Raw genomic sequence first — 13,402 nt, 5'->3', positions numbered from 1 at the left:
AAAAGCTACAGAAGACACTACAAGAGTCATTAAGTCAGAATCAGAATTTGAAATCATATCCACTCACACCACTCTCGCTTCACAACTTAAGGAGCTTTTCAAGTCCAAGCCAGAAGCAATAAACAAGTCTCTTGTGAGGTTTGAGGCAGCTATTCCACCAGCTATTCCATTCATGGGGCAGCTATCGAGAGATGGAACACTAGAACTAGGAAAAGAATGGGAACTGGTTGGACAGTTTAGTACTGGGCACTTTGATAGGCTACATGGACTTGATGTTAACAAGGAAGGTGATGTAGTACTATGCAGCTTTGAAAAGGGGACCAGGGTTTTTTCAAGGAAAGGGCAAGTCAAATGTACACTTTTGTTGTATCCTGGTGCTGTGGATGTTGCTGTTACTCAAGATCAAATGTATGTAATTTGCCCAGTTAATAAAACCCAAATTGTCTCCTTTGACAAAGCTGGCAAACAGAAAAACACTATTAATATAACTGATATGCATAATAAGACATCTAATGTCAATTCAGTAGCAGTAGATTCCACTGGTAAAATCATAGTAGGACAGGTAGAAGACACCATATCCATCCACAAAGCTGATGGTTCTCTCATCTCAAAGTTTGCAACACAGTCCAGACCATTACGCCTTGCAGTCACCTCCAATGGAGAGATTGTCAGTTCCTTCTGGGACTCTAAATCAAAAAGACGGACATCTGTGAAGCTGATGGATTACTCTGGTGGCAATGTCAGGGTCATACAACCTCCAGAAGAGGTCAAGGTATGGTCTTGTGATTTTGTATGTTGTAGTAGACAAGGTGAGATATTTGTCTCTAATGGTGGCACAGGTAAACCTAAAGCTGTATACAGGTTCACAGCGGAAGGTGATTACCTGGGATGTGTTACTACACAGAGTACATGTAGAAACCCATCAGGTATTGCAATGTCAAGAGATGGTATGGAGCTCTTTGTTGCAGACTCTGATGACCATGTCAAAATATTTCAGCGGCCATGATTCTACTTAAATCATTAGCATATATGATTTTTGTCAAATGAAGGAATCCAAATGGATTCTTACAAGGTGAATCAACATTCTACCCCTAGATATCAAAAACAAAGCCTGATAAATATGTTAATGCTATATATTCAATGATATTGGCCTTCCAGCCTTTTCCTCCATAATGGTTTTACATTGTATGTGAATGATTTTGATATTAATTCTTGTGTATATATATTACTTTTGTAAAACAAACATAACTCATTAACAACAATAAATCAAGCAAGTTTTCAAAGTATTATGATTTGTAGAATGAACTTTTGCAAAACATCAAAGTGTTATGTTTAAATAATATATTGATTTAGATAATGAAAATCTTTTTTTTTTTTTTTGGCTGCTTCGACCAACAATACCTTGTTTACCCTTAAAACCTATTCCAAACCATTCCCCAGGTCACAAGGATTTAGAAAATATATAGTTTGACCTACCTACGATCAGTCAGTCTGGAGCTATTGGCAAAAAAGGTCAAGCTGGGTAAGAACCAATAAGATTGCAGGAACATTCTCAAGTGTTTAAGAATCAATGATATTGGCCTTCCAGCCTTTTCCTCCATAATTGTTTTACATTGTATGTGAATGATTTTGATATTAATTATTGTGTATATATATTACTTTTGTAAAACATACATAACTCATTAACAACAATAAATCAAGCAAGTTTTCAAAGTATTATGATTTGTAGAATGAACTTTTGCAAAACATCAAAGTGTTATTTTTCAATAATATATTGATTTAGATAATGAAAATCTTTTTTTTGGCTGCTTCGACCAACAATACCTTGTTTACCCTTAAAACCTATTCCAAAACATTCCCCAGGTCACAAGGATTTAGAAACTATATAGTTTGACCTACCTACGATCAGTCAGTCTGGAGCTATTGGCAAAAAGGTCAAAGGTTGCAATTTGGGCTCTATGGGGGTCAAACATAGAAAAGCTACTCATGTTTGTCTTGGTATAATAATTAAAAAAAGAAATCATTTGCACCACCTACAATGTTTCGTTACCATGGTAACACACCAAAGGGAGTTACTGTCCATTGAGTCCAATTGATGTTTGACATATTTTCCCGTGTTACCTAGGTAACGAAATGTCACACATAGTGAAAACTATTCTTTTTATGAATTCTTATAACAAGACAAACATTTTGAGACCATTTTTGTTGAAATCGGACACATTTTATGCGTTTGACTCCTATACAGCACAAATTTCATCCTTTGACTTTTTCACTAATAAAAGACTATTTTGGTATAAATTTGAACCAAATCTGAGTAATTTTGAGTTTTGACCTCTGAATAACCTTTGACCTCATATTTCTTTTATTGCACAAGGGTGCTCACTGGGCACCTGTCATTTTGACCTCTCAACATGTTAGGCGTCAAATTTAAACAAGAAAATAGGTGTGTTTAGACGGTAGCCTACTTTTGAATGTTACTTACAAGCAAGCCAGCAATTAAATTATGCTACAAGCGAGTGTGTGTCCACACGGGACTTACTTGTAAGCCAACTCACTTGTAAGAGTGACCTTCACTGGTAAATCATGCCATGATTATGCACAATCAGAATAGAATAGGGTCATCAAGGTCATGCTTACAAGCGAGTTAACATGCAAGTCTTGTTCACACTGGCCTTACATTCAAATGTTGCTCGCTACATGTAAGATATCTTAAATGTAAAATAATCGTCACTTGTAACTTACATGTAGCTACATGCGAGTGTGTTTAGATGGGCACTACATACAAGTTTACATTTGAATGTAGTTACATGCGACTTTACAAGCGATCATCTGAACAAGCCTATTGTTAGTCCTAGGCAACTTTACACTGAAGGGAAAATAGTATGTGAGCCTGGGGGTTGGCCATAGGTAGTTGACATCATGTGCTATACAAAAATGCCTGATAGCAAATGAAAAAGTCATTGAACTTTACACAGGGTCAAATTTTAAAGTTGCTCAAATTGTGTTAAAAACCATTCCAATGTATTCCCCTTGTCACAAGGATTCAGAAAATGCATAGTTTGACCATAGGACGTACCGTTCTTGAGTTATAACCGAAAAGGTCAAAGGTCACATTTTTGGCTCTGTGGGGGTCAAAAACATCAAAGTGCTCCGATTTTGCCAAAAGAGGTGTCAAAATGTTCGTTTTGATAAATCAATTCAAACAAGAATAGGATGTTAAGTTACCTAGGTAACACAGCAAAATAGGTCAAGGTCAATAGTCTTCAATGCTCACACACTAAAAAGAACAAAAGGCATCTACTTGACTATTAGCATTGTTATGGTAATATAACACTAAACTCCATCACCCTTCAAAGAAGAGGTATGTTTCAAGGTAATTGGATGTGTATTTTAGTGTGAATTAGATTTTTTGGTGGTGTGCACCCTTGCACCAGTAGCTTATATTTGACAATGTTGCCAGTTTATTATTGGGTCATACATGTATGTGATGAGATCAAGCAAAATCAGTCGGAACTTGGAAATATTGATTTTGAGATATAGCCAAACAAAGGAACTATTTCCCTTTTGTTTCCTGTTGTTTTGGAAACTCCTTAATTGCTCATATCTTTGGAACTGGTTGTTCAATTTCAATGGTGTTTTCTGCAAAATCTAGCTTTGTAAATGTTTTTACTATCTTTATCTTATAAGAAACTGAAAATTTAATATTTCCGAGTTCCGACTGATTTTGCTTGATTGCATCACATAAAATCCCAATTTTGATTCAGTGCCCATTTAGGGGGTATGTAATAATTACGAGCCGGGGGAGAGGTAAAATTTTCAAATTGCTTGCCGCCCCCTCGGCCTGCCAAAAATGGCTTCCCCCTCCCCACTTGGTCTGCCAAAAAATCTTTGCCCCCCCCCCCCTCTTGCACATTCCAATTTTTTTTGGATCCCAATTTGCAAACCTTAAATGGTCTAGATTTATGTTGCAAGCGCTGCGAGCAGGAAAATTTGCATATTAAGCAATTGCATTTTTTCAAAAGTGCTAAATTGGCAATGTTGCCCATCCCTAAAATTGCACATAGGGAAATATTATTGAAATATTTTTTTGCATCTGGGGAAAGCACAAAGATAGTACTTTATGGTGGTAAGGTTGGATTTTTAATGTAACCTCAAATGTTAAGTCAGGAGCAATTCAGAAAAGTATATATTTTCCTTTATTTTCACCCCAAAATATGCAAAAATCACCAAAATCATAAAATCTGCCATTGCTATGGCAACAAGCTCCAGAGGAATTTTTGATGTGACTTTTTGTAACCTAGTACCAAAGCCCTTTCACCTCATGCAATAAAAAAAATTTTGACTGTTAGCAGGCACATGTGGTTTTTACCTGGAATTGCAACTTAAAAGTTGTTTTACTGATTTTGAAGTATTTTGTTAATTTTTAAATTAATATTGTCTGATTTTGATGTATGTAATTTATTTATTTGTTATGGAATAAAAATGATGAATGATGAATGTATATCATAGATATTGGTAGAGACTGTCCTAATAAAACATCTGAAATTTGCATGTGAGATTTGCCTTTCTCCATGCAATATAATTTGATCTATGCAATTTTAACTTTTAGTGTGCAATTCACAACACATGCAATATAATTTGACCTATGCAATTTTAACTGTTATTGTGCAATTCATTTATTTCATGCAAAATGTCAGCAATAATGTTTGCTGGACCTCTAGACAGAACAGTGTTTTGCATCGATATGGTATGCAGAATAAAAAAACATTGAATAAATAAAATAAATAAATAGTATGTTTAAAAATTTCAAGGTCAAATTATTGTTATTCCAAGGACGGACAAACTTCAATATCTACACTACTAGATTCCTATAATTGCTGCTGACCACAGAGATACAGTACCTAATATCATACATTTAATACCAGTGTGTGTACTGTACATGTGATTCTAATGTGTGTACTCCAGAGTACCCACTCAGGCACTCTAGAGTACCCATGAAGTAGCTACAATCTTGGAAATAAGTCTTGGAACACTTTTGTGTCAAGATTTATAAACTAATACCCCCTCTCCCCCATGCAATGTTGGGAAATGGCAATGTCTTCAACAGTTTTCCAAAGTGTTCCAACATTGATTGATGGGGAGAGGGGGGAGGGTAAATCATTGATGTAGATGCCATATTTGTTCAAAACCAAAAAACATGTCACTCCCATGATCATTGCAAATTCTACACGGAATTACAACAACATGTACCAAGCGTTCCAAGGACTTTTTTCCAAGATTGTCTCTGGTGAATGCAAAATATTTCATCTAAATTTTGTTTTCGTCTCATAACTAAACTAGAGCGGTTCTCGACTGGCGTGGTTCTCGACAGAGTTGCCAAAAGATTTCAGCCCGAATCGCGGGTCAAATAATCGAAAAGTCGCCCAATTTTTCTCTTTACCATTGGTTTCTATGGGACAGGAAACTATCGGAAGTCGCGGGAGCCAATGTTGAAAAGTCGCCCAAATTTTTTCTTAACCATTGATTTCTATGGGACAGGAAATTGTCAAAAGTCGCAGGAAAATCTTCAAAAGTCGCCCAATTGGGCTTACCAAATCGCAGGTTTGGCAACCCTGGTTCTCGACGCAAAGCGTCGGCCGCATTGCCTCCACCTCGAGGCGTATCATTTTAACCGGTGCAATTTCACTAGGAGCTGGCCATTTGTAGTTGACCCACCAAGATTCATGCCCATACGACGGTTTTTGCTAATTTGACCTCAGATGACCCCTAGATGACCTTGGGTGACCTTGACCCACTAACCAAACCTACTGGAATTTGAAGACTGCCAATGACCATCCCTCCACCAAATTGCATCACTGTACACCAAGGTTCATGCCCATACTGACGGTTTTGCTAATTTGACCTCAGATGACCCCTAGATGACCTTGGGTGACCTTGACTCTAAATGTTGACTGTACCCACCAAGTTTCATGCCCATACGACAGTTTTAAGTTATTTGACCTCAGATGGCCCCTGGGTGACCCCAGATGACCCCAAAATGACCTTCAAAAAATTTGGTTCTAAATGTTTACAGTACCCACCAAGGGTCATGCCCATACGACGGTTTTTGCTAATTTGACCTCAGATGACCCCTAGATGACCTTGGGTGACCTTGACTCTAAATGTTGACTGTACCCACCAAGTTTCATGCCCATACGACTGTTTTAAGTTATTTGACCTCAGATGGCCCCTGGGTGACCCCAGATGACCCCAAAATGACCTTCAAAAAATTTGGTTCTAAATGTTTACAGTACCCACCAAGGGTCATGCCCATACAACGGTTTTTGCTAATTTGACCTCGGATGACCCCTAGATGACCTTGGGTGACCTTGACCCACTAACCAAACCTACTGGTGACCCCGAATGACCCCAAAATGACCTTCCAACAATTTAACTCTAAATGTTGACTGTATTTCATTTCATTTTATTTAGCACTCAATATACATCAACAATTGCAAACAAAAAGAAAATACAATAGATTGCACATTATGGATAAAATACTTTAAAATCTACTGTACATGTATGTAATTCAGGTACCAGAATAAACTATTGCACGAGGTGACAATGGAATAAATACCAATGAGTACCAAGGATAGCCCAAAAAGCCTTCCGAAGAAAGCTGCCCACCAAGTTTCATGCCCATACGACAGTTTTAAGTTATTTGACCTCAGATGGCCCCTGGGTGACCCCAGATGACCCCAAAATGACCTTCAAAAAATTTGGTTCTAAATGTTTACAGTACCCACCAAGGGTCATGCCCATACGACGGTTTTTGCTAATTTGACCTCAGATGACCCCTAGATGACCTTGGGTGATCTTGACCCACTAACCAAACCTACTGGTGACCCCGGATGACCCCAAAATGACCTTCCAACAATTTAACTCTAAATGTTGACTGTACCCACCAAGTTTCATGCCCATATATGACAGTTTTAAGTTATTTGACCTCAGATGACCCCTGGGTGACCCTGGATGACCCCAAAATGACCGTCCAAGAATTTGACTCTAAATGTTGACTGCACCCACCAAGTTTCATGCCCATATGACAGTTTCAAGTTATTTGACCTCAGATGACCCCTGGGTGACCCCAGATGACCCCAAAATGATCCTCAAAAAATTTGGTTCTAAATGTTGACAGTACCCACCAAGGTTCATGCCCATACGACGGTTTTTGTTAGTTTGACATCAGATGACCCCTAGATGACATTGGGTGACCTTGACCCACTAACCAAACCTACTGGAATTTGAAGACTGCCAACGACGATCCCTCCACCAAATTGCATCACTGTACACCAAGGTTCATACCCATACGACGGGTTTTGCTAATTTGACCTCAGATGACCCCTGATGACCTTGGGTGACCTTGACTCTAAATGTTGACTGTACCCACCAAGTTTCATGCCCATACAACAGTTTTAAGTTATTTGACCTCAGATGGCCCCTGGGTGACCCCAGATGACCCCAAAATGATCCTCAAAAAATTTGGTTCTAAATGTTGACAGTACCCACCAAGGTTCATGCCCATACGACGGTTTTTGCTAGTTTGACCTCAGATGACCCCTAGATGACCTTGGGTGACCTTGACCCACTAACCAAACCTACTGGAATTTGAAGACTGCCAACGACCATCCCTCCACCAAATTGCATCACTGTACACCAAGGTTCATGCCCATACAACGGTTTTTGCCAATTTGACCTCAGATGACCCCTAGATGACCTTGGGTGACCTTGACCCACTAACCAAACCTACTGGAATTTGAAGACCGCCAACACCCATCCCCAACCAAGTTGCATCACTGTACATCTTACCAGTTCCGAGACATTGCACCCGCAAGCTTGGTCGGACGGATCGGACGGACGGACAGATGGATGGACGGACAACCAGGAAACATAATACCGGGTGGAGGCATAAAAAACAGAAAGTCACACAAGGTTCATATTGCACACGATTTGGGAGTAGATGATATTCTTTTCAATCATAATAAAATTGTAGATAACAACATTGGTTTATTTAGGTAGTGGTCACTGAAAGTACCCCTATGCTAAATTACACATATTTCTTAATTAGGGCTCTAAATTGCATGATAACTTTTCAAACTTAGTTTTTGTCTCATAACTTAAAAACCAAATATCGTATGAGCTTCATATTTTACACAATTTAGGAGTAGATTATGTGCTTTTAAATCATATTAAAATTGATGATAGCAAGTTTGGTTTATTTCGGGAATGGTCACTCAAAACATCCCTAATGCTAAATGACACACACATTTCGTAATTGGGGCTCTAAACTGCATGAAACTGATTTGCCTAACTCAGTTTTAAAATTGATTTTGAAAGTTAAACTTCACTGTATTTGTCAGATATGTGAATAAGTGTTAGAAAAATAATTTTTTTAAAGTTCTAATTGAATACCGCATATACAGTTGATTTGAAAGTAAATAAATAATGAGCTACGGCTATCTTTATAGCATTAACTTTTTGGACATAATGTACAGCTATATTCAGAAGATAGCAGTTTGTGTTTCACAATGTCACTGTGTATAAAATATTTTGTAAGTAAAGCCTTACAGATTCATACGTCACAATTTTAATCCAAAATAAATACTTTTACTTCAAAGTAAAGTAATTGCACCCGTATCATATCATAACAGGCATATGTTGCTATTTTTTACATAAAAAGCATCAGTGGATCAATTATGAAGATATTTGTACAGTGCCGTAAAATGAAGGTAGAAATACAGAAAAAAAGAAGGACGCGCATTGGCAAACATTAATAGAATGACAAAAAAAATATGATGACGGATATTGTAAGATAAAATTGAAAAAGAAAAAGAAAACTAACTATACTCAGGGGCTCGAACCTGTGCCTCACTGCGCCTGTGCCAGACGCCTTAACCACAGATCCGTGTTACCTTAACCGGTTTAAAATATAATGCTATTTCAAGATGCATTTAAATATTAGTACACGCTATACAGACGATATACAGTCCAAAATATCACATATTTACGGCATTTGTTTCATTAATTGAATATTTATCACATAGCAGGTGTTGGCTGACATTGTGCTCCTCATTTAGTTCAGTTTTTGGCCTTGATAGATGACTTTGGGACAAAATCAAACGATATACACCTCTTAAAAGTAAAGAAAGTAATATAGTATATATAGTTATTCTTTAACTAAATAACTGAACTATACGTGGAACACAATGTCAAACCAACACCTGCTATATGATAAATATAGAGTTAGTGAAAATGTGATATTTTGGACTGTAAATCGTCTGTAGAGCGTATATTTATAATTACATGCATCATGAATAGCATTATGTTGAAGTTACACGACTCTGTGGGCCAGCGGTTAAGGCGTCTACCACAGGCGCAGTGGGGCATGGGTTCGAGCAGTATTTTAGCAGTGCGTGGCATGAAATGCCATTTTTGGTCTGGTTTATAATCACAATGGAAGTAATACAAGACATCTTTTGCTATATGAAGAGCTTTGTTTCAAAACCCCTTACATCCACTTTTGGCCAAATTGAGTTATTGGCATAATATTACAGTGTGGGTAAAAATACACATTTTGGTGGTTGTTTGACCTTCATACTACCTTCCCTTCCGAGTTATCGTGATATTTCCGCTTGGGAAATCTTAGGAATTTCCGAAATCTGAACTTAAAATGAATATAGAATTGTTGTGTTTTAAAATTTTTGATGTATAATGGTAGCCTGGAATGTTCTTTACCTATTAAAACCAAAAGGAACTGTTTTTGGGTCACTATGTTTGAAAAAATCATTTTAATTAACAAAAGGTGTAGCTTCGAAATACCCAAAAATGCCATTTTCCGAATTTAATTAAAAATTCATAATTAAAAAAGTAAATGAGATATTTCAATTTTTTCTTTTTTGATTTTCAAAGCATTAGTCAAGTTACATAATGTAGTGCAAACAAATGGGCTCAAATTTGATTGCAAAGGTGGTTTCTAGAAAAGGGTAAATTTATTTTGTTGCAAAACCCCTTACATCCACAAAAGGTGCGATATAAAATAAATAATAAAATAAATAGGAAGCCTTGAAAATTGTCCCAAACCTATTCTTTTAGTTTCTATTCATCAACACTTTATCCAATCCCAAATTGAATCAAATCGAACAAGTAATACTTGCACAATTAAAAAAAGCTGTTTTTCTCAAAAAGTCAAAAGTGGATGTAAGGGGTTTTGCAACAAAGCTCTTCATATATTGGTATGTTAAACAAGTTATTGTTTTATGCAATTACAAAGACTGAGTATCAAGAAACACATGATTTTGAAAATAGACCCTTGCAAACTTGCTAAAAAATGTCTGGCGACTAAATTTCGGCCAAATCGCGGCAGCTCTTGAGCTACCTCTAAATCATATTCAATATTTCTGAAAATTTCAGAGAATAAGTTTTTCATCCAGGATCACCATTTGAAGGGGTGAGAGCAAGGTATTTCAGACGTTTGAAAATTAAGAACCACCCTACTGAATATATTTAGTTTTCTTTTTCTTTTTTTATTATTATCTCACAATATCCTTCATTATATAATTCTTGTCATTCTATTAATTTTTGCCATTGTCCGTCCTCCTTTTTTTCTTTGTTCTCAGGCAAAATGAAATTTGACTCAGTATCATACAGTTAAAAGCGCTAATTACGAAATATGTGTAGGTTAACATAGGGGGTGTTTTTAGTGACCAGTCCCTAAATTAACCAATTTCTTTATCCTCAAATTTATTATGATTGAAAAGGATATCATCTACTCCCAAATCGTGTGCAATATGAACTCTCTGCGACATTCCGCTTTTGAGTTATAAGACGAAAACCAAATTTAGATGCAATATTTAGCTTCTTGAAGATATTCATCAGGACTGTTCATGATAAACTGATATTTGTAATTTCTTACAACTAGTCCAAAGATTTCCACTTACTTGCAGACGTTTCGTTTATCGGTGCTATTGTTGCAATATATTTAGCTTTCGCCAGAGACAATCTTGGAAATAAGTCTTGGAACACTTTTCTGTCAAGAATTAAAAACTGACACCCCCTCTCCCCTGTGCAATGTTGGGAAATGGCAATGTCTTCAACAGTTTTCTAAAGTGTTCCAACATTGATTGATGGGGAGAGGGGGGAGGGTAAATCATTGATGTAGATGTCATATTTGTTCAAAACCAAAATACACGTCACTCCCATGATCATTGCAAATTCTACATGGAATTACGACAACATGTACCAAGTGTTCCAAGGACTTTTTTCCAAGATTGTAGGCAGCAGTGTACCTCTGGGGCATCAGCAATAGGAATCCAGTGGTGTAGCTGAGACCCTGTCTGTACCTTAAACAGATTACTATACTAAAATGCAGTAAACCTTTGACGAGCGCGTATTGTAAGGATACATCGCGTATTTACTGCGTTGCACACACTTGTCTCTGATTGGCTGCTAAGGCGATATGTTGTTGCTGAGTGGAAATTTATGAATGAACTATGTGCCGTACGCGTTGTTAGCGCCGAATTTGCAACATCACGGTAGTCGCGCTCGTCAAAGGTTTGCTGCATTTGACTATATCCCACTGATATAGACTACCACATCAGATGCACAGCTAGGGATGCATAAATGATGCAGACTGCAACCAGTTGGTAATTTCAAAGTAAAATCGGGCCTGGGAGGATGACTAGCTCGATCTACCGAGTAGAAATTAAACCAATATTGTAGTGTGCATCTTCTTTTTGGGTCATTATACACCAAAATTAAACTTGATTGTAAGCCAAAATAATGTACAATTGTGACTTTTTTATGTGCAATTGCCCAGGGTAAGTAATATGCATAATATGTGGAGCAAGTCAGCATAAAGACTCTCTAAACAAATTTCGCGGGATATTCAATATATATGCCACTGAAGTACCAGGGCAAAATGCGGATGCACACTGGGAAATACATCCAACCCATCATATGCCACTGGGTACCGTATAGGTCTATTTCTAGTAGCATTCAAGTAGATTTGAACCTGAACTGGACAAACGTTTCATTTTGCACTGGAGAACAAGAGGCTAGCTATGCACCTGCATTACACAACACCAAATTTACCTGTCACTTACCACCGGTACTTGTTACCTATCTCCCCTACTTACCTACTGATGTTGCTTTGTTTGTTTTGTTTTTATTTTTCTGTGTTGCGCTTTGTATCCTCTGGCATTAGGTGCACTACAAATGTGACACGATCTGGTCCATGGGGGCCAAAGGAGGCATTTTTGAAAATTGATAGCATACTTGGTTCTAAAGTTATGAAGTTTTTTGATGTCTATTTTCTTATGTATTTTATTGTTTTTTATGCCATATTTTTACCTTTATCTCAGTTTCAAATTTGCCGCCTTTGGCCACCATGGACCAGATCGTGTCACAAATGCCGTGTTACTTACCATTGGTAAAACAGGAGTACTTTCTTTGGTAGATTGCGGTATGTATCAGTCACATCCAACAGAAGAAGGTCATTGTGTACTGAAAGCTCTTCCTCTAGTCTCTTAGTCTCCTCCTCAGTCTTTAGTATATGTTCTCTTTGCTGTTGTTCTTTGTTGCTATGCCATAGGGAAAGGGATTCTGGATCTAAAATAGTGAAGCAATAAAATAGAAAATAAAATACACTGCTTGACACATGCAGATATAGGTAGCGTATGTGCGACGTCTGTGGTTCGGAAGTCACGCAAGTTCGCAAGTCCGTTGGTCCCGTGTTCAGAAGTATTCATCCCTGTGCACGTTAAAAGTATCAGAGCTATTTGAAAAGAGAAGGGGGACCATCCCCAGTTCTGATATCTGCACCCAATCCTAGGTTCCAGGATAAGTTGGTGAAGTACATTATATCTGGCAATGCCGACTCAACCCTAACCAGAACCAGAACCAGAAAATAAAACAAAAAAACCTAAGTAGAGTCGGTAGGTCAGGATTTTTTTCTATAGAGGCTAAAATGACCCTAAAATATCACCAAAAAATTTGCAGGAATCTGATATGCTAGTTAGATTCCTTGTGTCATCATTTCTATTCTTAAAATGTATAATTACATATACTTATCATCATTACGTTTAGAGATGCAATAAAAAACAATATCTAAATACTTCCTAGAGGAAGGCATACAGACTATAGTAATATGTTCATACAATGAGTTCCCTCGGTATAGAGTTCTACATATACATACCATGTAGATGATAAATAAAGTTGCCACCCACAGGATATAGAGATGAGGATACTAGTCTGTGTGTCAACTCTGGGAAACCACCCGTCACATCTCCTGACCTAATTAACTGAATAATAACAACCAAAAACAAATTCATATTAACTCCTTGGACACTACTGGTCATCTAACAGC

General features: G+C 37.4%; 1 protein-coding gene across 1 annotated transcript in view; it reads right to left on the bottom strand.

Moving 5' to 3' along the window:
- LOC140135506 (UDP-GalNAc:beta-1,3-N-acetylgalactosaminyltransferase 2-like) overlaps positions 1–13,402 on the bottom strand; it is a 57,181-nt gene that overhangs the window by 27,786 nt on the left and 15,993 nt on the right. The window contains exons 8-9 of the mRNA XM_072157030.1: positions 13,232–13,337; positions 12,462–12,645 (exon numbers count right to left, since the gene is read on the bottom strand). Of these exons, the coding sequence (XP_072013131.1) occupies positions 12,462–12,645; positions 13,232–13,337 (290 nt within the window). The remainder of the gene's footprint in view (positions 1–12,461; positions 12,646–13,231; positions 13,338–13,402) is intronic.

This window comes from Amphiura filiformis, chromosome 16, assembly GCF_039555335.1.
Source record: "Amphiura filiformis chromosome 16, Afil_fr2py, whole genome shotgun sequence".
Classification (NCBI taxonomy): Eukaryota; Metazoa; Echinodermata; class Ophiuroidea; order Amphilepidida; family Amphiuridae; genus Amphiura; species Amphiura filiformis.
The sequence above is the reverse complement of the archived record's forward strand: the minus strand, read 5'-3'. Positions and strand labels throughout refer to the sequence as shown.